The following is a 26,763-nucleotide window of genomic DNA, read 5'->3' as shown; positions in this document are numbered from 1 at the left end:
TTTTTAGATTGAGCAAACATCCTTGTCCTACCAGAAAGCTACAAAGCAAAGATGATATATCAGTTTGGTCCAACAGCTCTATCCGTATCATAAATTAGAGAAGTGTTTTCTATATTGATAATCAAAATAGCAAAAACTATAAGAAGCCACATTTAATAAATAAGGTATTTTTTTTGTCACACCCTTTAAATTTCTCAGACTTGATGACATGCATTTAACATTCAAATACAAGTCTGACTTGATGTCTAGAACATGATTTTACTAAATAAATTATATACTATATATAATAAGCAAAAATAATTTCAATAAATATGATTATGCATAGTAAGCTCCTTTAGCTAACTGCTTTGGGTCAAACTGGCAACTAATGTAGTGCAAGTTAGTCATTCTGAGAAACCAAAGGAAAAATAAGTAAAGGAAATTGAGAAATTTGTTAAAGACTCATTATTTCTACTTATCTCATTCAATTCAAACATTTATCAGAGAGTTTTAATGCATCTGAAAATATGCAATTATTTTATGGTATGTATATCCTTATTTGAGAGTCCAACTTCAGCCAGAGTCACACAGTCAATTATCAATTATTTGGAAATGAATCCAAATGACAAAAACTTGGATCGGTGAAAACACAGAGATTTTATTTGTTAAGCTGTTTGCGAAGAGCAGTAGGATCTCAGCTGACCTCAACATGAAGTTTGAGCCAAGAAACACACCTTAAGATTTCAAAAGATTACATTTTATAGTTTTTCATGCCCCTCCTACATCAATCCAGTGACCGAGCACAGCTAATTCGAAGCGCCTCATGGAGACCGCATCATCTCCTTCAACACCTCCCAATGACCACCCATCACATATTTTGCTAACATCTTATCTTACTTGGCATTAAGGAATGTCCCTTCAGCAGGGCCTCTTTCTAAGGGTCCAAGAGCAAAGAAATATCTATTCCTAACACCACACTTGTTACATATTAATGTTACATTCAGCACATCTTCGTAGAACAACATAATCATTATATGCATCTCTAACATATTCACCTATGCAAAGTAAAAGTCTGGTAAACTTAAGCTGATGCTTTGAAAAACCAAATCTAACTTCAATTGATTAAAGAAAGTTGGGGTAATGGTTATCTTTTATTATCTCTTCTCCTATTGTCCTTCTAATTGATCACTCTAGTCTTTTGTTATGTCAAGTGTGTATGTGAATTGCCTTGACAGTTTGAGATGCGTGCCAATTTACAGAAGGATTACATCAAGATAGCAAATGTCTATAGAGCAACTATCTTCTTAATGCTCTACTATACTATTCTCTTCACCTACATTTTATTTTTGAATTTTCTTATTTCTAACACCACCATATCTTCCTGTGCCTATTGTATTCATCAAAGTACATTCTGCCTTCTAATTATTATTCCCACTTCATACTCTCCTAGGCCAAGGCATCCATTGATCCCATTCATTCACCAATATAAATGATTTATTTAAAACATTTATTCAGTTGCCTATCTCATATGAAACTCGGGGCAGCTCTCAATCAACAAAGTGACATCAATAATAAAACAGCATAATACATATGCTTATTAAACCTATAAACATTAAAAACCTGGCATCAAAGTTAAGTTTCCGTGTACAACCTCTCGTTAAATCCTCTTATCCTCTTGTCCATCTCAACCCATCCCAGCATTTGAGGGAGAAAGCTAGGAGGGTCGGGGCTTACCAAAATTTAAGGATAAGAGTGTCCACAAGCCGGGGGCTGCAAAAGAAAAGGTATACTTCCTAGGCCCAATAAGATGGCAATATTTAAGAGAAGAGACAAGAAGCACCTATCCGTAGCAGAAATGATCCTGGAAATAACCTGACCCTATAATGGAGCTTAGGGGGGATATTTTGGTGCCAAAAAAAAAACACATGGCTAATGCCAATTTACATCTCTTCAAGTGCTTTATAGCTAATCCTCAACTTAATGACTATAATTAAGCCCACGATTTCAGCTGTAAGTCGAATGATGATTATAAAGCAGGTCACCATGAAACTGCCTGATTTTATGACCTTCACTGTGGTGATAATTAAGCAAATATGGCAGCCATAAAGCAAATGTGGAAGACATTAAGTGAACACCACAGACATTAAGTGAAGCCATTGTTTGCTATGGGGCAGTTTTTGCCAGACATAAATGCCAGTTTCCAGCAAAAAGTTGTATGTCATGTGACCATGGGGCACTGCAGAAAGCTGTAAATGAAGGCCAGTTGCAAAGTGCCCAAAATGTGTTTGCCTGACTGCAGAAGGAGGCAGATGTCATAACTTAAAATTTGGTCGTAAGTCCCTTTTGCCAGAGGGGGTGGGCCACCATGATTGTAAAAGAGGCAGAACCTATATCATTACAGTCAGAAGCTCTGCCCTCTTTCATATACATAGAAGAAATAGAGTCCTGTTGACATTAATAGAAGCTTACTATCAGTTTGGTGTAGACTATTTTGTATCTGTCCTTAAATCCTTCTTTTTTCATGAAGATTTCCCTGCTTTTTTTTTCTCTATTTACACGAAGCAAAAGGGTAATTTTATACATGTAACACATTTGAAGGATGCGCAGAAGAAATTATTACTGAAATTCCTGCTGCATCTGGTGTAAAAAATAGGCCATTTTACAAGGTACAGTTACATATCATTTAGAAAAAGTAGGACAATTGTCTTTTAATACAAAACTGATGTAGCAGTAGAACATAATATTCTGTAACAATAATGGAAATATTGCATGTATTAACTAATAGTCTGTACACATATAGACTGGGTGAAACCAGGCTCAATAGCAGTAACTGTGAGAGGGATCTTGGAGTCTTAGTGGACAACCAGCTAAATATGAGCCAACAATGTGCTGCAGCCACCAAAAAGGCTAATGCAATCCTAAAGTATATTAACAGAGGGATACAGTCAAGATCAAGGGAAGTACTAATACCACTCTATAAAGCCTTAGTAAGACCACATCTAGAGTACTGCATCCAATTTTGGTCACCACATTATAAAAAAAATGTTGAGACTCTAGAAAAAGTACAGAGAAGAGCAACCAGGATGATTAGGGGACTGGAGGCTAAAACATACGACGAACGGTTGCAGGAACTGGGCTTGGCTAGTCTAGTAAATAGAAGGACCAGGGGAGACATGATAGCAGTCTTCCAATATTTGAGGGGCTGCCACAGGGAGGAAGGGGTCAAGCTATTTTCTAAAGCTCCTGTAGGCCAGACAAGGAATAATGGATGGAAACTGAACAAGGAGAGATTTAACCTGGAAACAAGGAGAAACTTTCTGACAGTGAGAACAATCAACCAATGGAACAGCTTGCACTCGGAAGTTGTGGGAGCGCCATCAGTTGAGACTTTCAAGAAGAGATTGGACTCCCATTTGTCAGAAATGGTGTAGGGTCTCCCGCTTGGGCGGGGGGGGTTGGACTAGATGACCTACAAGGTCCCTTCCAACTCTGATTATCTGTATCTATAATAGTACTAAACAGCAAAATATCAAAGCAATTTAATCGGGAACAACTCATATGACTTTAAAAAATATATTCTTGCTTACTAATATTAAATATTAATATTTGATTAATTTAAAAATAATCAAATATCTACTAAGTCAAAATCCAACATGTACCATGTACTTCTTTCTGTATGTGACATTTAACTTAGGCGGTATACTAGTATGATTTAATGCAGGATTTGAAATGTGTTTATAATCCCCAGCCATAGTTATCTGATCTGAAAGCAAAGCAAAGAAATAGTTAAAACATTTACATAATATTTCTGGAAACTTCATCATAGAATCATGATAATTAATAAAACAATGCATTGACTGAGGCAGTAGTTAATTAATATTTTAAAATATCCCTGTGGATCAACTATTTCTTGTTTCTCTTGATAGGCTTTGGCCTATGACCTACAGGTTGATCCACTCATCACCTACATAAAAGTACACAAATTCCTTATAAAAAACAACTTTACTAATATAATAATATTTGCTTTCTCTTAAGAGAGAATTTCAATCCATTTATATGATGTGAAATTAATAAAAACTCTATATTAAACTAAAACTCCAAAGATGGCAAATGAATAAGAATTAGTAGTGTGTGCTAACATATACATGCATGCATATTCGGCCAGCTAGCCAGTCACACTGCCTAGTACATATACAAATATATATTTTTTCTCAAGAACAGAGCAAAAAAAAAAAATGCTTGTTGTATTATTGTTAAAAAGATAACAATCAAAAGGAAAGAAAAAAAGGAAAACAGACCTCTCAGTACATATACACAAAACACGCACACAAATCCAAAGCAAGTTGCAAGGCAAAAAACCTACAATGTAGAAAATTAAAGAAAAAGAAAAATCAAAGAAAAACAAAAAATTTATAACTGGGACTTGCAACAGAGAGTGTTGATGTTCCAATACACTGCAACAATCTCAAAATGACTTTCTTTTCCAAAGAATGGAAAATTTCCACCTGTAATGTTTTAGTGATGACTTGTTTAGTTTGACCATATAAGAACTAATCCTCCTATCCCAAGCTAACAAAAATAAAATAATCCTTTCATACATTAATTCCTCAGCTGTAGGTGAAATAAATTCCTCGACTGTAGGTGGATTATAAATTTTCACACCTTATTTCTTGCCTGGATAGGAAGAAAATTACGGGGAGGTGGGGATGTTTTAGTTGCCCCTGTTTGTTATCTGACAGGCCTTAATAGAAAGCTTGTAGTTGTCATTTGTCTTCTTCTATTTTCCATTCAAGGCTTCCCACTCATTGTGATAAATGTAAAACCTGATCCTATTTGAAAAACTAAAAAACCTCACAGCAGTGGTGCTGGGCTTTTAGCCAAACATGTTTGAGATGCTATTTTAAATGAAAACTGAAATACTGATCTTCCAATGGCTTCTTTCATGAAAATGTTATTACTGGCTGATATGGAATGATTAGATTATTTTGACAATGTAAATTATTTCTGCAAAGTAAACTCTGCAAATTAGTCAATTAAAGTAGGATTAAAGAAAACTTTTAAAATGTTGACTATACCAGAAGAGATTTTTAACTACAGATTCTAAATTGAATAACTCTTGGTTCATCCCTATTTTCAAAAAAGGTGACTGGTTGAAAACTACAGACCAATCTCACTGTGTTGCATCACGTGCAAAGTGATGGAATCAATCATTAACAAATTCATCACCCTCCACTTAGAGTCAAACAACCTACTCTCCAAAAAACAATTTGGTTTCAGGAAAAAAATTGTCCTGCAATCTACAACTCCTACAGTGCAAAAACATATGGACTACTCTACTCGACCAGGGTAAAGCAGTAGACGCAATTTATATAAACTTCTGCAAATTCAGTGGTACACAATAAAACTACTGTTAAAACTAAACTCCTACAGCATTTCCGGATCCCTTCATAAGTGAATTACTGTGTTCCTCTCAAACAGGCAACAAATAGTAAAAATAGGGAGCGCTATATCAAACCCTGCTCCAGTTAACAGCAGTATCACCCAAGGCAGTGTTCTAGGACCCACACTCTTTATACTCTATATAAATTACCTTTGCAATCACCTCATAAGCAACTGCGTCCTCTTCGTGGATGACATAAAACTATTCAACACCACCGACAATGCTACTGTCCTTCAAAGTGACTTTGATTATGTGTCTGAATGGTCAATCAATTGGCAACTCCAAATCTCAACCAACAAATGCTCTGTCCTACACATTGGTAAAAAAAAAATCAATACCCCAAATACAAACTAGGCGGATATGACCTCGTTGATGACCCTCACTCTGTCAAGGATTTGGAATACTCATATCAAATGATCTAAGCGCCAGAGTTCATTGTAACAGCATTGCCAAAAAGGCATTAAGAGTTGTAAATATAATCTTATGAAGCTTCTCCTCTGGAAATGTTGAATTGCTAACTAGGGCATACAAAATTTTTGCCAGACCAATACTCGAATACAGCTCATCTGTCTGGAATCCGCACTGTATATCGGACATTAATACAATTGAATGAGTCCAGAAGTATTTCACGAGAAGAGTACTATACTCCTCTGCTTGCAACAGAATACCCTATATCACCAGGCTTGAAATTTTGGGCTTGGACAACCTTGAACTACACCTATTGTTGGACTTAAGCGTAGTACACAAAATTATTTGCTACAATGTCCTACCAGTCAATGACTACTTCAGCTTCAACTGCAACAATACAAGAGCAACACAACAGATATAAACTCAATGTAAACTGCTCCAAACTTGATTGCAGAAAGTACGACTTCAGCAACAGAGTGCTCAATGCCTGGAATGCACTACCTAACTCGGTTGTTACATTCTCTAACCCCCACTCCTTTAACCTCAAACTATCCACTATTGACCTTATCTCATTCCTAAGAGTCTGTAAGGGGCATGCATAAATGCACCATCATGCCTACTGTCCCTGTCCTATTGTCCCCATTTATTCATACCTATTTCTTGTATTCTTACCCATGTTTATACTTACACCTATTATCTTGTAAGTGATTGACAAATCAAATAAATAAATAAATATAACTTACATTTTTAAAGTTAAAGACTTCATCAATCAAAGCTTTGATCTCCATCCTTGAACATATTTAAATTGTAAAAAGTAACATTGAAACAATACTATTTATCTTTCTAAAATCTAATATAGCAACTGCTATAATTACTATACATAAGAGAAAAGAATACTCTTTCTGGACCGAAAGATTAAAGCAGAAAAAGTTTCCATTTCATTGGGACAAATGAGAAGGCATCACATTTACTTTAAAACAAGATATTTTGATTGAATCCTGACCAAAAAGCTAAAAAATCTTAGGAAAATTAGGAAGAAGTACAAATAGAGGTTTCAGAAGAGATTGTCATTTAAGGATTATAAATGTCTAATGTGTAATATAAATGGAGCAAATGCTTCTTAAAAGAGATATTTTGTCCATTGCTTAAAAAGATTAAAACAGGATATCACTTTGTACAAGAGAATCATATTACTTAAAAGGGATAAAAAAATGATATATCAAAATTTGAGTGAAGAATTTATTTCAGCAGGAATAAAAAAAATGTACAAACTCCTGGTTAAAAGAGTTAAAATGCAGACTGCTGGTTGAAGAGTTGAAGCTGACCTGAGAAGATATGAATTCAATTTCCACCCAACCAATCAGAAAGTCCATTGAGCCCTACCTATCTCTTAGGATTATTATTGCATGCTACCTTTAGTTTTTAAAGAAAAAAAATGAGATACTGACTAATTAATTACTAATTAATTAATTATTTTTATTTATTGCCAAAGGAAACTTCAAACTGAACCTACCAAAGATCTCATTTGAACAAAAGCATGTTTTTAAAGCATAGTCAATTTCTTATTAATTTAGCCACTTTTTCTTGCATGAAGTTGACTCTGAGTAATCAGGCAGTATTTCCTAGTATACTTGCTTGATTTCAAATATGGCTTCTTCCAGTGATGTGATTCAGCTGATTCGCACCTATTCGGGAGAACCGTTCGTTAACTTTCTGAGCAGTTTGGAGAACCGATTGTTGAAATCTTCCAACAACCTTTTGTTTTTTTCCACTTTACAGGGCTAATGCTGTCAGGAAGGCAGGAAAGAAACATTCTGGTGGGCCTCTGTGTTGTTTCTAGCCTAATCCTTATCTTTATTGCCCTGCTTACAGAAACTGCCTGTCCATTAAGACTTGTTACATTGTAACTAACAGCTAATCGTTCTTGGCAATATGCCCAGGCTTTCTGTGGCCTGAGCTGCTTCTCTAGAGGGGCTTGACTTTCTTAAAGGGGAAGGGTTGTTTTAAGCTTTTTACACTACGGTTGCTCACACTGTCCTTTTGGAGTGTACTTCCAAGAGGCAGGATGCAAGCTTGGCACTCTGTATGATTTTTGTACTGCCTTTCTGGGGGCATGTGATCTTTCCTTAAATCTGGATGATTTCCTTAGGATATCTTGTGAGGTAAGTGAGACCAGGTGGTATCTTTAAGTGGTGCAAATGGATCTAAGGATTGCTTCTCCTGGGTGGGAAAGGGTGCTTTGTCAGTTCACTGAGCACAGGAGGCCCTTGTCTATGGGGATTCTTCAATCATCCAGGTTATGGTTGTCCCAAAGGTGCTTTTTTCAAGAGGCAATTGGACTTTCTTGGTTTTCAGAAAGTCCAGTTGCCTCTTGAAAATCACCTTTGGGACAGGTGTCTCTTGCATTGCTTTGGAGTGGCCAAGGCACATGATTGCTCACTGATAGTAAGATTAAAAACAAAAAGAAGTTAGAGGTGTGGATCCTCCAATTCATTTTAGTTTTCTCTCATGATAATAAGACTTAGTAACGTGGCACCAGGCTTGAAGTTTATTTAGATATCTGTGGCATGTACTAATTTTATTGTGATCCTGACAAGCCTGGGAGGCTTGAACCTGGGTCCCCTATATACTTTGCTAATTTGTCTCTTTAGCTTGGCATTTTGTAGCCCAAGTGTGGCCACCCACTTTCTGGAGAGCTTAAATGACCTCTCTGCTAAAGGGTTTCACTTTGTGAGCAAGAGTTGGCTGCTGGTAGTTATCGTTGCATTTTAACCATTTTAATTTCTCAAGATGCTCTGGCACTCTGCCTGATTTGTAACTCCGGTTTGCAGGTATTGCTGATGAAAAGGAAGATATTCAGACAGAATGGTTTAGGTTTCCATGATGGCTGTGGTTATTATTGATCTTCAGTGGATATTCCCCCAATTCTAATCTAATGATTGATTTTATGGCACCTTTTTGCAAGCAAAGAAGTTTTTTGGATTTTTGTACAGGTAATCCTTGATTTACAACAGTTCATTTAGTTATAATGGCACTAAAAAAAGTAACTTATGACCATTTTTCACACTTACAACTGTTGCAGCACCCCCACGGTCATAAGAGGCTGGGTGAGGTGAAGTGCCCCTCGATGTGAGTGGCATCGAGTTGGTCATGATCACCCAGTCACATTGTCAGATTTCCAAGTGATGAAATCCATTTAAAAAGAAAAGAGCAAAGTCCATCTTCCAAAATAATTCCTTTTATTTAGAAAAGCATCAAATTGGCAAAGTCCATGGTAATTCTGGATCTGACACAATCCTGAATTACCCCACAATATCAGAAGTTAAAAACAACCCCCAAAAGTCACATTCTCCAATAGAAGTAATTCAACATTGCTCATAAATCTCCACCTCAAAGGACCTGAACATGGTCAGCTTATTTTCCCACGGGAAGAAGAATCACCTAGCCTAAACAACTCTCCCTACCTCCACTCCTTCTCCCTTAGGAATGTGGCAAGCCTGAAACCCTTCCCCCATGACCATCAAAAACAAAGTAAGAAAAATAATATATACTAAGCCTAACTAAAATGGCTACACATATGTGAATTTCGGGCTTGACAGGCTGCCCTCCCTCATTTGAAAAGAAACCCCTGCAATGACGTAAAATACAAAGATTGAAATTAGGTTAAACACAATCATACAATGCACATTTTAACCTCCTCTGCCCCCACAGAATTCGTCTTAGACTTATGTGGATATTTTTCATGGAATTTTCCCACCAATCTATCAGCATTAACTTTCCAGCTATTAACCCAAGTTGCTTATGAAATTGAATAACCTTTCCAATAAATTAAATATTGTAATTTCCCCCTGAAAATCCTGGAATCCAAAATTTTCTTAACCTCATAATGTTCATGCCCTGCAATGAACAAAGGCTTCAGAACTACACGTTCTGCTGGCCTCTATGAAGAATCACCAACCTAAACAACTCTCCCTATCTCCACTCCTTCCCCCTTAGGAATATGGCAAGCCCGAAACCCTTGCCCCATGACTGCCAAAGAGAAAGTAAGAAAAATAATATATACTAAGCTTAACTAAAATGGCTACACATATGTGAATTTCGGGCTTGACAACATGACCACCCAGCCATGCCTACCCAGCTGGCCATTAGGGCTGAAAACCAGTTGTTAAATTATTTGAATCCCACCACTGGCTTCTTCCCTCCCCCCCAACCCCAATTGTTTAATTAGTATAGCAAACAATATTATTGAAAATGCTATAGTATAAAGTATTTTATGTCACATTGTAGTAGTAATTACACTATTTTTATAGTGATTCATTTTGTAACAGTTGTGCCAAATTATAAAAGTAGGGGGGGGAAAGGAAAAACTTAAAGTGCTTCATCCAAATAATAACTGCCTGTCAGCAACCACCTTCCATTAGCACTCTAAGTTTGCTAATAAATATAAATAAGTAGATTTTATTTTGCTCAGTTTCTCATTTTTCTAATATTGTTCATTCTATACCCACTTTCATATCTGTTTATAATTTTTTCCAGTCAACATAAAAGTCCACATGCAGGTCCATGCACTTTTTAATATGTAAATGTTTGTATTCTCTTTTTATATTAACTCTTTTTGGAAATAATTTTATGGCTGTTTACCCTAAGTTCAAAAATGGTTCTACAACATTTTTATTTGTTCTATTAATTCAGAAAACGATTTTAAGTGGTTATTGTTATGTACAGTATGAGAGTTAAATTTCAACAAAAACTATGGCTAACAAAACTCCAAATAAAGAAACCTTCATTCAATGAAAATTAGCAAAAAATTTCAACAAATGCAAAATGCTCTGCAAAGTAATACATTTTTCTATTTTTGGAACTTTCTTCATTCTTAAGCCGTATTCCCTTTTCAAAAATGCAATGCCTATATCATAATATTGTCCAGAAATAAATGTAGTTTGGATTTACAGGAGTACTGTGTTTAAAACTGATAATATAGTCATATTCTACAACTTGACAACTATTTAATATCAAGTAACTACTTTCCTGCCTAACAGATATGGGAACTTTAGAAACAAAAAGCATGCTTGTGTTTGCCAATAAATTTATCACGCATTTATTCCCAATTTTAGAGCCTTGATCACACAGTCACCCTCTTACGAAAAATCTTTCTATATGTTGTATAAACTGCAAACTCAATGAAGTAACCAAGTTTTCTAAAGATTCTAGTAAAACAAACATAATTTAAATGAGGCTGAACTACCACTGACCAATGCTTAACAATTGTAATATATAACTTTTATACATTTTAATTTGATTCCGCCTCACACATAACAGGGAACTTGGGAACATTGTCAATTGATCACTACATTTTACTTGAAACTTCTAGGATAATGATAAAGTCATCTTTTGAAAGTCAGATGTAATACCCAAGGTTGTCTATCAAATGCTATATCAACTAGGAAGGGAAGAAAACAAGATTGTATTCTGTGTATGCTTTTGTTTCAGATTAACAAAAACAACAACATAATATATTACTTTAATAAATGATACTTTGATCTCCCAAGTGGCTCTATATAGATATTCTCATAATAACAGACTGTTGGTGTGTTTTATACAATAGTGCAAGGAGATTGGCTTGGAAATAAGTTATAAAAAATAAAATGCATAAGCGCACCAACGTGCCTACCGTCCCTGTCCTATTGTTTCTCTTATTCTTTTATTTTTCTTATATGTACCCATTTCATGTATTCACAACTATGTATACACTTATACTTATTATCTTGTAAACAATTGGCAAATAAATAAATAAATAAATAAATAAATAAATGTTGAGTTGTACCAGAGATGAATTGCTGGCATGTAAATAGACAATTAAGTAGTTTTCAGATTTCAAACACTTATGGGTGTTTTTCCATATATATGATGGTAGGGAGACCACTCCTTTGTTGCCCAAAATAGTCAGAAGAAGATAACTGCAATCATTTTTTATGACCAGAAGAAGGTCATTATGTACAAGCAGCTTCAAATCATTTTTGGCCCTGAAAGAATTGTTCTTATCTCAAGAGAATTACTGACAACTTGAATTACGTTCAAATAATTTGTGCTATTGCAAATGTAATTTTTCCTGTTTTTTTGCTTCTGAAAATAACTTGCAAACTTCTTCTTCACTTCTTCAGTCTATCTTGAGATAATTAATCAGGATTCAATCTATAATTATTTAGCATGGGGTTGAATAGCATTTGTTAAGGACTATGTAATTTGAAATGTAATAGTGTTACTTTTTAAATGCATTAAACATCTATCAATATTTTTTGTTGTTCATTTTAGGGAAGCAATGTTATGGAGGATCAGGATCTTTTGGAAATTGGAATACTTAATTCTGGACACAGGCAAAGGATTCTACAGGCAATTCAGCTTCTTCCAAAGGTATCCTTGTTGTTGTCACAATATCTGAATTCATTTAAAAAAATAAAATAAATGATAGTGTACAGTGATGCCTCAGTACTCAACTGCTTAAAAACTCATCAAATTTGGTACTCAGCTCATTTCGATGCGAAAATGTTATCTCGCTATATTTGTTGTTTGTTTGGCATTCAAGATGCTACGAAAGGAAAATGGACAGTCGGACATGCCTGCAAAAGGAAGATAGGGACTGCTGTAGAGGGTGGACAGGAAGTCAGCCATGCTGGGAAGAATTAGTCTTCATTGTAGGTTAATATATTACAAAGTTCAAAATAAATCTTACTGTGGATTTTGGTGTAGCTGTTTCACTGGGCCATTTTGATTTAAATATGGTTGCTGTTTGCTTGAGTTTTGGATTTTTAGACAGGCATATATTCACTTTTCTTCATTAAAATGACTTTTCTAAAATTATCTTTTAAGAGAATCATAATAATTCTGCACAGTTCTAGTAACAATCATTTTATTACTAGGCACATGATTTAATATTTTTGAGATTCAGTGAAGATGCATTTTCCCAAATATTGTTGCTGTGTATTTACATATTTGCCCAGTGAATTCATCCAATAACTCATTTAGTATCATCATGTCTTGCTTTCTGATGTACAAATATTCTTTGTCCAGTCCACTGTTCCAAAAATCTTAATTTTTCTATTGACCAATCTATGTGCAGTCTTAAACAAAGGAAGCATTTTTCATCCTATTCTATGCTCCTCAGATTTCAGTAATTTTAGACTCGTTAGTTCAAATAAATAATGATTCATCAGATTTGCTGAAAATATTGTGATCTACTCAATATCTAGATGCATGATTTGCACATGAAGAAAGGCAGGACAGAAGTCACTCCTTACTTATGTGCACAAATCTAGCACCATCTGAGGGGGCGAAAAGGAGGCATTAGCACACTTGGGAAACTTTTTTAAAAACAAAACAAAACACAAATTTTTAGAAAAGATTTTCAGAAATAGCCTTATAAATAGAATATCCTGTAAATAGGCTGACATTGTTTCTAATTATCAGCTCTTGTATTTGTTGTTAACATTCTGAACTAGATGTTCTGTGTTTCTACTGTCCTGGTTCTGCTGTTTTCCATTCATAATAATGTGTTCTGCTTTTAATAGACTTTCTGTATTTTTAATATATATTTTAAGTAATTTTGTAATAATTTAAAAACTGCATTGCATTTAATCTAACTATGTACCGAATGGTCTTTGCCACTAGATCTGTCAGACTGGGGATACTCTGAATCCCCAGTCTGAATCCCCAGTAAAGCAATAGGCCCCAGGAAGTCTGCATTCTCTATCATGTTGCCCATCTTGTAGAACAACCTCTCCACAAGTTGTGGACAGCCCTAATCCTCTTGGCTTTCAGGAAGACCTGGCTCTCACCTGAGGCATTGAAGCCAGGATGTTAATGGGGCTGTGGTGGGCAATTGGTTTTGTTTGATATGCTGATGTTGTGACTTTTAGGGACCTCAACCCAGATGCTTTCAACTTGATTTCTATAGATTGATGTTTTTAATTTTTGTTCCCTACCAAGAGTTCGCTTGGGTAGGTTTATTTGCCAGGAAAAGTAACACAAAGCTCTAAAATATTAATATTAATTAACATAGTCCATATGCCAATTAGTAGTTGTAACAAAATTCACCAAAGGCATAAAATGGTCTAAATATTCAAATGTAAACACAACAAAAGAATACCAAAGTTTAACATGACAAAAAGAAACCATTTTTCTTTTGCAAAAGACAAGCTACAGTATGCAACATTTTCCCATTCCAAATTCCAATTCAAAAGAAAAACCACCCCAAATAGCAATTTATCCTATTCAAATAAGCATTCCATAACTTTAAACTATAGACAAAGAAAATTAAATTTAACTAGAAGATATAATTTCTCCTTTAAAAAGATCACCAAACTTCCTTACTTTGAATATAGACAGTTAATACAAAATCACTCTGCATATTATATAGTTAGAATACATAAAGTAATCATAGAGAAGAGAACTTAAACACCTTATTAAGTATAAGCTATTCTAGCATGCCACATTTTTAAAGTTAAAGATATATGCAAATCTAAAAAGAGCCAGCCAGAATACTATGTCCTATTTTATTCCTGGTTAAATAAGCTAACTTGTACGTTTTTCTTCTTCTATACAGAATAATCTTTACCTTTAATCCAGTCAGATGGTAGTGTAATCTTTGTTGGAAATTTTTTCAATGCTTTAAACAATCTCTTTTGCAAATCCAACAAAAAGAAATTATTCCAATTGACTGCTGGGATTGTCATGCCTATTTTCTTCCTAATTTTTAAAACCCTGTCAGTTCTCTTTGTATCTTAAAGCAAGTTCTTATTCAGATGTTTTCCTTGGGTAAATTTTGTGCATATTTTGTTCTGTAACATCTTATTCTGGGAACATACTGTTTCCAGAAAGAGGCAACATAGCTGACATAATTAATTCAAGATCCTGATGCTGGTCCTTGAAGATATCTTTGATCGATATTTTAAGTTACTTGTCTTATTGCGTCCCACAAAGATGCAATTACTCTTTAACAATACTTTAAAAATCCAACATTCTGATGTTTTCTGAGCCCTTAATTCATTTAAAACTTTTCGTAGCCAAAACATTGTTTCACTTTTTGCTGCTTACTTTAAGTTTTTAAAGATTATAAAATATATTTTCATATTCCTAAATTAAGAATAGAAGGAACTCATCCAGTTTTGTCTCAATTCTTTGAGGCAGTTAATAGATAATTAAAAGGTAGCTAGCAAGGGAAGTGAGAGAACTTTGAAAAAGGCTCCATGGCAGCTTGAGTAATTTTGGCAAATTCCCTTGTCTCCCAATCCCCCCTCCTCCCAGTTCAATTACGTGTGTTTTCTTTGTGAGAAGCAACTCTAAGGAGAAACAGCTTGGGCAATATTGTGTCCTCTCTTTGTCCAGAGAGGATTGTAGGATCTGAACTACTCATTAGCCCCCCTTATTTATGGCCACAAGCATCAGCTGTGCTTTGCACAAGTTGTCTTCAACTCCATTAATCACAAGTTTCTTGGTCTTTTCCTATCACTTGACCCACACATTCTTTCTTCATATAATTGGTTGGTTTCTTCACAATTCCTTCATATATTTGATCCACTTTTATTCTCTCCGTGTGACACATTACCTTAGTAGACACATGTAGCCAGTCTACATTCCTAGATGGCCCATTCATTCCTTGACCATGTCTCTTCTTGTTTTACCACATACACTTCTTAATTACTCGGTTTCTATTGAATTCAAGTTATACTTCTTCTGACATACTAATTTCCATATAATAGTCCAGGTAAAGACAAATTTCTTGATGGCATCATATTTGTCTGAAGATTAATTATTAATCAATTAATTATAATTAGATGTCTATGTAGTTATACCAGTCATTTCAAGAATTGAACTAACAACCCCCTGCCTTTACATGCAGTCCAGAAACTTTAAAAAAAATTAGTGGCTGCAGTGATAAGAACTACCTTTTACCACTTTTGGCTGATACACCATCTGTAGTTGTTCCTGAACAGGGACAATATAGCCTCAGTATCTTTGTGTCTTTATATATGCCCCTATGTATGGCCTTAAATCTTCAGGTGCCAAATGGATTAACTCACCATATCTGCGCTGAGTCTAGCCATTGCCACATAACACCGATGCCAAAAATGCTTCTTTGGCAGTAGATCTCCCCCTGATAGGATCTAATGGTAAAGACTGCAACGACGACACCATTAAAGCCAACATCTTTAACGCATTCTTTGGCTCAGTATTTGTAAACAGCAATGGATCATGCCCAGTATTTCCTAGCCGAACCACAGAAAACTACAATGATCTAATACATATCGATTTTACAGAAGACAATGTTGAAAAAGCACTGCGCAATCTAAAACCATCTCTATCTATTGGACCGGACGGAATATGTGCCTACTTCTTAAAAAAGCTATCCACTGCCATAGCAGAACCTCTAAGCATAATCTTTGAAAAATCTTTCAGGACCAGCTCCTTGCCTAACCTTTGGTCACAAGCCACGGTTATCCCCATCTTCAAAAAGGGAGACCCCAGCCTAGTTGAAAATTACAGACCAATCTCCTTATGCTGTGTCACCTGTAAAGTCATGGAATCAATTATTAACCACTCCATTATCCTCCACTTAGAGACAAACAACCTACTCTCCAATAAACAATTTGGTTTCAGAAAAAAACTATCCTGTAATCTGCAACTCTTACACTGCAAAAACATATGGACTACACAACTCGATCAGGGCAAAACAATAGACGCAATCTACACAGACTTCTGTAAAGCCTTTGATTCAGTGGTACACGACAAACTACTCCTAAAACTAAAATCTTATGGTATCTCTGGACAACTGCCTAACTGGATAGAAGCATTCCTGTCAAACAGACAACAAATGGTCAAAATTGGGAGTGTCCTATCAAATTCTGCACCTGTCAATAGTGGTGTCCCCCAAGGCAGTGTTCCGGGACCAACTCTCTTCATACTCTACATAAATGACCTCTGTGATCATATTAAGAGCAACTGCGTTCTCTTCGCTGATGATTTAAAGCTGTTCAATACCACAGACAATACTGCTACCCTTCAAAAAGACCTCGACTATGTATCAGAATGGTCAAACAAATGGCAACTTCAAATCTCAACAAATAAATGCTCTGTCTTACATATTGGCAGAAAAAATCAGAAGATAAAATACAGGCTGAATAGCCAAGACCTTGTTGATGATCCAAGCTCTGTAAAGGACCTTGGAATACTCATCTCTAATGATCTAACTGCTAGAGCCCCCTGTAACTACATAGCCAAAAAGGCATTAAGAGTTGTTAATCTAATCCTACGTAGCTTTTTCTCTGGTAATATCACACTACTAACTAGAGCATACAAAATATTTGCTAGACCAATACTCGAATACACTTCATCAGTCTGGAACCCACATTACGTATCTGATATTAGCACAGTTGAGAAAGTCCAGAAATATTTCATAAGAAGAGTTCTCCACTCCTCTACTCGTTGTAGAATATCTTATGCCACCAGACTTGAAATTCTAGACCTAGAAAACCTTGAATTACGCCGTCTTCGGTCTGATCTAAGTATGGTATATAAAATCATACATTGCAATGACTTACCTATCAATGAATACTTCAACCATAACAACACAAGAGCATACAACAGATACAGACTCAAGGTTAACCGCACCAAACTTGATTGCAGGAAATACGACTTCAGCAACAGAGTGGTCAATGTCTGGAATACTCTACCTGACTCTATGGTTTCTTCCCCAAACCCCAAAAACTTTAACCTTAGACTGTCTACTATTGACCTCACACCTTTCCTAAGAGGTCTGTAGGGGGCCTGCATAAGCGCACCAACGTGTCTACCATTCCTGTCCTATTGTTTCTTTTATTTTTCTTATATGTACCCATTTCATGTATTCATAACTATGTATATACTTATCCCTATTATTTTGTAAGCGATTGACAAATCAAATAAATAAATAAATCTCTTATTCAGACACATTTCAGGTAGGCTATACTTTGCTGTCATTCTATAGAACACTAAATAATTTGAAATAGGATTGAAGGACTTTTGTCTCTGACATAGATCTGCCAAACATAGTCATTAGCAGAAATCCTGGTAGTTGTGCTCATACAACCATTCTTTCAAGATGGAAATTTTGCTCAAGATTTTTTTTTAACAAGTCTAGAGCAGCGGTTGCCAACCAGTGGGCCATGGAAAAATTTTGGTGGGTTGCAGAAGAAATGGCTCCCGAAAGCAATTAATCTGGGGCGCGCAGTTCTCGTACCTCCCGGCTCTTTGAGGGACCCTGGAGTCAGGTCCCTGAGATGCATGCATCAACCACCTTCCCCACATGGGGGGGGGGGGCGGCAACAACAGTCCCCTCCACCAGCGCCCACTGTTAGCTCTCCCCATTAGTTCTCTAGTTTTGAATTGCTCCCGCCTCTCTCTCTTTGTTTCCCCCTCCCCCTGCGCCCACTTGCTACCAGGCAAGGAAAGGGAGATGGAGTCGTGTGCAGCTCTCTGCTTTCCCAACCCTCGCTGCCTCTCCCAACATCGAAGCCTCGGAGATGCAGGCAAAGCCGTCGCAGCGGTAGCGCCCTGAGTTGCTTGCTTCTCCATTACTGCCTCCTCCTCCTCCAGCACCTCCTTCTCTCTGGGTAGGGCAATTCTGAACTAACCGAGCATGCTAAGGCAACTTGGGCACTACTGCTGCGGCAGCTTTGCCCTGCTGCGCATAGAAACCCAGGAGGCTGCCGGTGCTAAGCAAACCCATGCCCCCCTGCCCACCCCACCCACCCCATCTGAGGACGGAGCAGGCCGCCAGCAGGTGCCCAGTGGGTAAGTAATCCAGGGCTGTGTGAGGTTGGGAAGCTCAGGCTGGTGCCCAAGCGGGATCAGAACCAAACAGCCAATCACAGAAGCCATCTGCGATTAAGAATTCCAAAATGTGGAAGGGGGGTGGCGAGAGAGATAGAGAGAGAAGGTGAAAAGAGAGGAGGTGGGAGAGGCTGGTTGACCTGGGGCACGCCAGGAGCAGAAGTACATGGAGGAGCCCAGCCCCAGCCTGGCTCCGTGAGAGGAGCGAAGGCACCAAAGAGCGTCCGCCACCAAGACCAGAAAGAAGCTCTGTACACCTCCCAATTGGTGACAGATGTGGGAGCGCTTAAGGCCAGATGACTCTGGGGGGAGAGTAAAGCGAAGGAAATGGAGCCTCCTCTGAAGGATTGCTGGGCCTGGCACTGTTCCAGTCCGGGCCCTCGAGCACAGTTGGGAGAAAGCCCATCTCCGCCGAGCACCAGCCATTACCAGCAAGGGGCATTGCCGAGAGGACGCCATGTAACATGGACAGCTGGAAAGAGGCCCGGAAGCAGCAGGAAGCAGGAAGAGAAGCACATGGGGGGGGGGACTGTGATCGCTGTCAAAATGGTGCCTGTTTCTGGGATGGCATTACACAGCTTTTCTGTATGGAGGCCTCAGGCGCATTGGCTAGTTCTTTGTCCACCTTTCGAAGGTTAATCTCCTAGACTCCATATAGAAAGTTGAAGACTATCTATAAAAATACATATTATCTTGCCAACATTCCATATAAATGTATTTAACAACATACATGGGAAAGGAAAGACGAAAATTTATTCAGTTGCCTATCATGAACTCTTTGGTGTATATGTATGTTTGTATGCATCAATTCCATATCCATGCTAACTAATTTCCCCCCATACAGCACAGAGTCATGCAGTTTAGAGGCATATTACAAATAGGTTCTCTTGAAGAAATTTAAAAAGTATTATAATAGAGTTTAATATTTTTCATATTTAACTATATTGATGTAAAATTCTTTTTATTTTATTTATTACAACAAATCTAATATTGATAATACACTTGAAAATTAATTGGAATTTTTATATTTCAGATGAAACAGACAGGCAGTGATGGCTACAATCCCACCTCTGTAGTGGAATGGCTAGATTCCCTGGAACTGGGAGATTATATCAAGCCCTTTTTGATAAATGGCTATACATCAATGGACCTTGTAAAGAAAATATGGGATATTGAATTAATTAACGTAAGTTGATCCATTTTTTTCTTTTTAAAACATCTCAGTTGTAATTCTAATGGATGAAAAATGTTTTACTTTTTCAACATAGTGTGGTTAATGACTTATCTGTGTTCAGAAAACGCTGAGGCTCAGCTATTCAGAACTGCTTCTTCTATTTAAGCAGATATGCTAAGCCAGGGGTAGAGAAACTTGGATCTTTTATCACTTATGGACTTCAACTCCCAGAATTCCTGAGTGAGCCATAAAAGGTTCCCCATCCCTGGCCTACTGGTTTTTCAGTTGTGGGGGAAATCAATTTTTGACTTGAATGGGACTGTTTAATATACAAATGTAGGACATATTACATTTATATTAATATATTAAACGGTATATTAAACAGTCCCATCCAAGTCAAAAATTGATTTCCCCCACAACTGAAAAACCAGTAGGCCAGGGATGGGGAACCTTTTATGGATCACTCAGGAATTCTGGGAGTTGAAGTCCATAAGTGATAAAAGAGCCAAGTTTCCCTACCCCTGTGCTAGGCTATTCCTGCTAACCCAGCTCTCCAATGTCACATCGTTTTTTCCCATTCAGTCATGTACAGTTCTTGAAGACTATCTAAACAAGTCAGTGCACTTTTCTTAGCAAGATTTTTCAGAACTGACTTGCCATTGCTTCTTTCCTAGGGCTGAAAGAAACTGACTGGTCCAAGGTCACCCTGCTGGCTTACTTTTAGCTGTGCAGAAACATATTCACACCAGGACATGTTGCATTCTTGTCACCAAAAACACTTTCTTGTTGCCATTTTACATAAGCATATGTGTGTGTGTGTGTGTGTGTGTGTGTGTGTGTGTGTGTGTGTATACTGTATAATACACACATACACACACACTATTTTGTATATTTATTTTTTACTCACAGATAAGAGTTAGCATCTCAAATAATATTCAGCTGAAAATTTAAATGTGGATTCGAAGACTAATTTCAGAGATACAATAGCAACATTGTGTTGATATCAGACAATATCAAACAAAACAAAAACAAACTTACTGGGACTATCTGGATTTTAATTGGAACAATTTAGTTTTTTAGTGGTAAGTCATACAATTGTACTGGCCTTGTTTGAAAGTATTAAAATATCATTTTGTGTCTCTCTTTTGAAAGTTTAGGGAAATCATATTAAGAGTAACAGTTTATAGCAGAGTAGAAAAATGTCTACCATTTCTATAAAAGTCTTTCTCCTGAAACAGATGACTATTCAATTTTTTGGGACAATGTATTCAAATGAGTGGATTCTAGAAGAATGTATTTTGCTCTTTTCTTCTGACCTGGAGAATTTCTTTTATGAAAAATTCTACTTTTGATATATTGAGAAAAAATGTAACTACCTAACGGAAAAAAGCAATCTTCTTGTTCTACTTGCTACTACTCTTCTAATTATCCCAAATGATATTTTCAGGTTAAGAACCAAAAATTAATTGTACAATCATTTATTGTACGTCAGATATTCCTTCAGGTATGGGAAAATTATCATGTAAACAATAAATAATTTATGATAAATCATGTTATTACTTAACAATTTATTACAGGGTTAGTTTATATGAGCCATCCAATCAACCTTGATTCCTGGAATCTGTCTGGACTACTTTTCTTTTACTCTACTTTTTGGAAGTAGTTTGCTATAACCTTCTTCTTTCTGAATATAAGACTGGTCACCCAGCTAGCTTTGGCAGGATTAACCCTCAGAATATCCTGGCCTCTATTTTAGTGGTTTTTAACCATTATATCAAACTGGTTCTCAGATGATGTTGCTTGAGCATCATAGTTACACTGCAAAATTTTACCATCTACAACTTTCTTCTTTTGTTTTTAAGCGAATATGCTAGCATACAACCATATCTAAATTACTGATCACATTTTCCCATTTTCTATGGTATTTCACCTATACTCCTAGGCAGGGTGGAGTATAAGCTCCTTTTCATGCTAAATAAACTAAATTATTAATGTATCTTAAGTAGAAAACTATCTTTAGATAGATTTTTACTCCAAAAGCAGTTTATTAAAACAAATTTGATAAAAAATTTTTTTTTAAAAATCACAATTTAAATCATGATTTAAATCACTAGTAAAAAGGCTTGATTTAAATCAACTCGATTTAAATCATAATTTTTAAAGAGCAACTGTCATCTCTGTCCCACAGCAGCTCCTCCTCTGACCCACTGTTGACTCACCAACAGTCCCATTCACTTTAATGGGATGGCTGGCAGTGATACAATAAGATGAGGAACGTGGCAGGCAGCAGATGAATGGATGCCCGCTAACAGACGCCTCCATGATGGATCTGAAATGACAGGTGCTCTTTAAATGTAAGGACTCGTTCTTGTTGGTAGTTAGAATTTTTAATATTATTATTTGCAAACAAAATGAAGGTTTCCTATTTAGCTTGCAGAGCTTGGGTTCATTGAATGAGTTTACCAAAAATGTAAATATTGCAGAATATACAGCTTCATGCTACATAACTAAGCTCCATTTCATGCTAAATAAACTAAATTATTAATGTATCTTAAATAGAAAACTATCTTTAGATAGATTTTTACTCCAAGAGCATTTTATTAAAATAAATTTGATAAAAATAAAAAAAAATCAGATTTAAATAAAAAATCTGACTTAAATTTTTTAAAAACTCCGATCTTTTTTTTTTTTTTTTTAAAGTCATCAATTTTTATCCAACCGGTTTCCAGTGCCCGCCCATATGCAAGTCCGTCCTTTTATTCAGTTGTCACAGCTGCAGCCCATGAAGAGGATCAAGGCCCTCTCCTCCCAAGTAGACCAAGTCTCTCCCTTATCCTCTCCTCCCTGCATGCGCTAGGATAGATAGGGGATGGGCCTGGGTCCTCCTCTGACTGCTCAGCCGGCCTCTGCCCTTCCCCAGCCTCTTCCACAACCTCCGGAGCCACACTTCCACTCCCTGTCGGCTGTTCCTCCTCTCCCTCAGAGTCAGTCTCCACCAGGGGCATGACAAAGATAGTATACACTATCTGAAGCATCTATATATAAAAAGTGGAATATAAATATAACAAATAATCATAAACAGAAGAAAAGGACAGTAGGAGATCACTACCAACATAAGTCATAAGATTCCAAAAACAGAAGATAGTAAGGCCCATTATCATATGCATTAATTAGACTGTTGATCCCTCAAATGCCTAGAAGAAAATGAAACTAGATTCTAGGAACAATAGTTAAGGGCATTTGTCTATATTTCTTAAACATAAATACTATATTCCCATAGGGCGTTTAGAAAAATTAAGTTCTAAAAGAGTCTAAGCCAAAAGACATCCATCCTCAGCATTTCAAATTGTGCACTAGTAATGTGGGAACTGTGCTACACATTTGCATTAGGCCTAACTTGTGGTTATATGCATTTGTATGCAAACATATGTAACTATTGAAGCTGGGTCTAAAAAACAATAACAAAATGTTTGCTTTTTTGTTTTACTTCACCATTGATTAAAAATATATTTGTCTGTGCTTGTCCATGAATTTTAAAAAAATAAAATTTCTCCTGATACATATGTTCTGAAATTTATTTTTATTTGCTTCTTGATTTATGTAACTGAAAATTTGTTGAAAGAACTATTGACTTGCATTTAAAAGTGCTGACATCTTTAAAGATCACTAAAGAAAGTGATTTTTTTTCCACCAGCATATTTCAAAATCTTATTTTTTCTTACTAGAATCAAATCCAAGCCTAACTTCCCTTTAAATAGGCTCCTATTCAAGCATCCTAAATCTAAAGAGATAATTATAGGTGGAATTAATCTATCCACTAGACTTTGATCTTTATACACAGCATTCAGTCTGAAAAAAATCAATTATAATAACAATTTCAAAAGACAATTCTTTATAGACAATCTAGGAATAATATGAAATAATGTATAAAAATATTTTTACATATAAAAGAAGTAGGATCATATATTATAATGCAACCAAATGCTAATGAATGCAGAGGACAAGAGAATTAGACATAAATGCATAGTACTTTAAAACACATTTGTTATATTTTAAAGAAACTTTTATGTGAACTTGATTTTTTCTTGATTAGACGGAACCTCACATATGTATATGCTTTATATATTTTCATATTACATAGCTAAAACTTGTGTTGCATTATAAGAAAATTATTTAAAGAAAATTATTGTAGAAATAATTAAGAGAAATCCCCCAAAGCTAGTTTTACTCTGCTTCTGCAATATATCATACGTTAATACCAACTGGGTGCTGTACTGAATGGTTTATCATTTCCTCTACATTTGTGTTAATCTACAAAGACTGAAAGAGCAGACAAAATTCCCATTCTGTCCATATTGTCTCTGTTTTCTTACTGAAAAAGAACTTCTTGGAAATTCAGCACATTTGGGGGTTTGCATTTAAAGCTATTCTTAGGATAAAGTAATGCTACGTAGTTAAATGCTGTTAAAGAAACAGGATGTACCACCTTTTCAATGTACACTACATTAGAAGCAGCCAGTTTGAAATTTTAGTACCCTAATTTGGAAATAAGCTTGACTAGAGCCTTCCAAATAAATAAACATAATAGATTAAAATATTTAGTCTCATTCTCTAAATTTTTTATTGATACAAAGAATTTAAAGAAAACTAGCTGTCCCAATTCCAGATGACACAGCTTCAGAGTATAGAAATAAATTAAATGAAAATAGATATTTGGTGATATACTGTATGCTATTAAGGATATCAATTACATGTAAAACAATACAAGGCATCTATCTGCTGGATTGTTCCATAATAAAAATAAAATAAAAGGACTGACATTGTTTTATAGACATTAACATTCTGGATTATGACAGTGTATCATGACATTGCATCAGTTGAAGCTCACATTGCCCAGTGGCATGGCTTTTTCTAAGCCACATTGCTCAGTAGCGTAGTCCAGTCTGGAGCTAAGAGCTCTCTCTGGACAGCTGGATCATATCTGGCAAGGGGGAGTTTGGGGGGATGAAAACCCTATTGTTCTGTCTGCATTTGTATTGTATTGGATGTAGACAATGGTGGTATTCAGCCAGTTCGCACTGGTTCAGGTGAACTGGTAGCAAGGATTTGGTGTGGGTCTCTGAACTGGTAGTAACTTCTAGCTGGCCACACCGCCAACCTGGTCACTCAGTCGCCGCTTGCTCACTTGTCCTGCCCACCTGATGCTTACTCACTCTGCCCGCCTGATGCTCGCCCCGCCCAGTCACTCCTCACCTCCTATATGGCATACTGGGTCCTCGTGGCTTGCCTTTAACCTGCCTTCCCATGTGGTGCCTGCAACCCAATTGAGCAGCTTACTTACTTACTTACTTTTACTTTATGTCATTGCACCTCATACAATGAAATCAAGCACCATCTTCAGTGCACACCATGACCATGACCATGAAAATAAACACAAACACACATCCTTCACCCTTCACACATTGAACCGGAAACCCCCGACACCACACCAACACTGCACTATACAGCAGAATTCAAAAGAGCTACTACCCTGGGATTAGAAGCTGTTTTTCAGCCTATTTGTCCTTGTTTTTATTATTCTGTACCGTCTGCCAGATGGTAATAGTTCAAAAAAAGGGTTCCCAGAATGAGATGGATCTTTGAGAATGTTTTGAACTTTCTTAAGGCAGCGGGAGCTATAAATCTCTTCCAAAGAGGGGAGAGGGCAACCAGCAATCTTCTGGGCAATGACATTAACCCTCTGGAGTCTTTCCTATCTGCCACTGTGCAACTGGCAAGCCATACAGAAGTGCAGTATGTTAAAATGCTCTCTACGGTGCAGCGGTAGAAGGTCACCAGCAGTTTTTCATTCAGTTGTTGTTTTTTCAGAAGTCTCAGGTAGTATAATCTCTGCTGGGCGCTTTTGACCAGGGCTGCAATGTGGGCACCCCAGGTCAGGTCCTCTTTTAGGGTAATACCCAGAAACTTAAAACTGTCCACTTGCTCCACTTGGTCTCCATTGATAAGCAAGGGCTGGATGTCTGTTCTGTTCCTTCTATAATCCTGATCTGACTGCTCACAGGTAAGCCTGCGAATCATGCTAGCCTCCCCCCACCATTCCCAGGCTCTGCTGGCTAAGCTGCCATGCTGTGCTCTCCCAGCTCTCCCTACCATGTGGGGGCCGTGGCCCACTGTCTGCTTCCTTTCATCATCTGGGAGAAACGAGCGGCAGCGGAGGTGCAAGAAGCCTGCTTGGGCGGAGAGGAAGGAAAGCTCCAGCCCGCCTGTTCTGGCTGCCAGCTCTGCTCCCCTTGCTCTTCCAGCCAGCCAGCTCGGACATGGGGCAGTTGACTGCCCAGCAGCAAACACTGCCCTGCCCGCTGGTCCTGCCGCCGCCATGGGTGAAAGGGCAGCAGCAGTTCTCGCTCCTGTCTCTTGCCCTCTGCCTGCAACTGTTGCTCTTTTGGGGAGGCAGGGCTGCACATGTGAACCACCGCCATCCTCTCACCTCCAGCGGTGGCAGGAGCAGCGGGCAGGGCAGCGTTTGCTGGCTGGGTGGTCAACTGTCCCATGTCCGAGCTGGCCGGTGTGCTGGAACCTGGAAGAGTAAGGGGAGCAGAGCTGCCAGCCAGAACGGGTGGGCCAGGGCTTTCCTTCCTCCCCACCCAAGCAGGCTTCTTGCACCTCTGCTGCTGCTTGCAGTTCTCACTCCTGTCTCTCGCCCTGTTGTGGCTGCCGCTGCTTTTCTGAAAAGGCGGGGCTGTGCAGGAGCTGACTTCACATGGGTGGAACTTCTGTCTGGCACCGGGGTAAGAGGTGCTCTGAAAGGGAGGGCAGGTGGATGTCCCGGGGCTGCTTGCTTTCTTCGTTCTCCCGCCACCTGCTGCTCTGGAGCTCATAGGATCAGTTTGTTCCACAT

At 37.3% G+C, this 26,763-nt stretch overlaps 1 protein-coding gene across 20 annotated transcripts in view; it reads left to right on the top strand.

The window, feature by feature from the left end:
- ANKS1B (ankyrin repeat and sterile alpha motif domain containing 1B) overlaps positions 1-26,763 on the top strand; it is a 280,349-nt gene that overhangs the window by 141,783 nt on the left and 111,803 nt on the right. For all 20 annotated transcript variants that reach the window (XR_015750096.1, XM_087968144.1, XM_087968143.1 and 17 more), the window contains 2 exons: positions 12,140-12,238; positions 19,725-19,877. Coding sequence is in view for 19 of the 20 variants with exons in the window: in XM_087968144.1 (XP_087824270.1) it covers positions 12,140-12,238; positions 19,725-19,877 (252 nt within the window). In the remaining variant the exon portion in view is untranslated. The remainder of the gene's footprint in view (positions 1-12,139; positions 12,239-19,724; positions 19,878-26,763) is intronic.

This window comes from Notechis scutatus, chromosome 6, assembly GCF_049901735.1.
Source record: "Notechis scutatus isolate UNSWTSFEM ecotype Mainland chromosome 6, rNotScu1.2, whole genome shotgun sequence".
Lineage (NCBI taxonomy): Eukaryota > Metazoa > Chordata > Lepidosauria > Squamata > Elapidae > Notechis > Notechis scutatus.
This window is presented reverse-complemented; position numbering and strand designations above follow the sequence as displayed.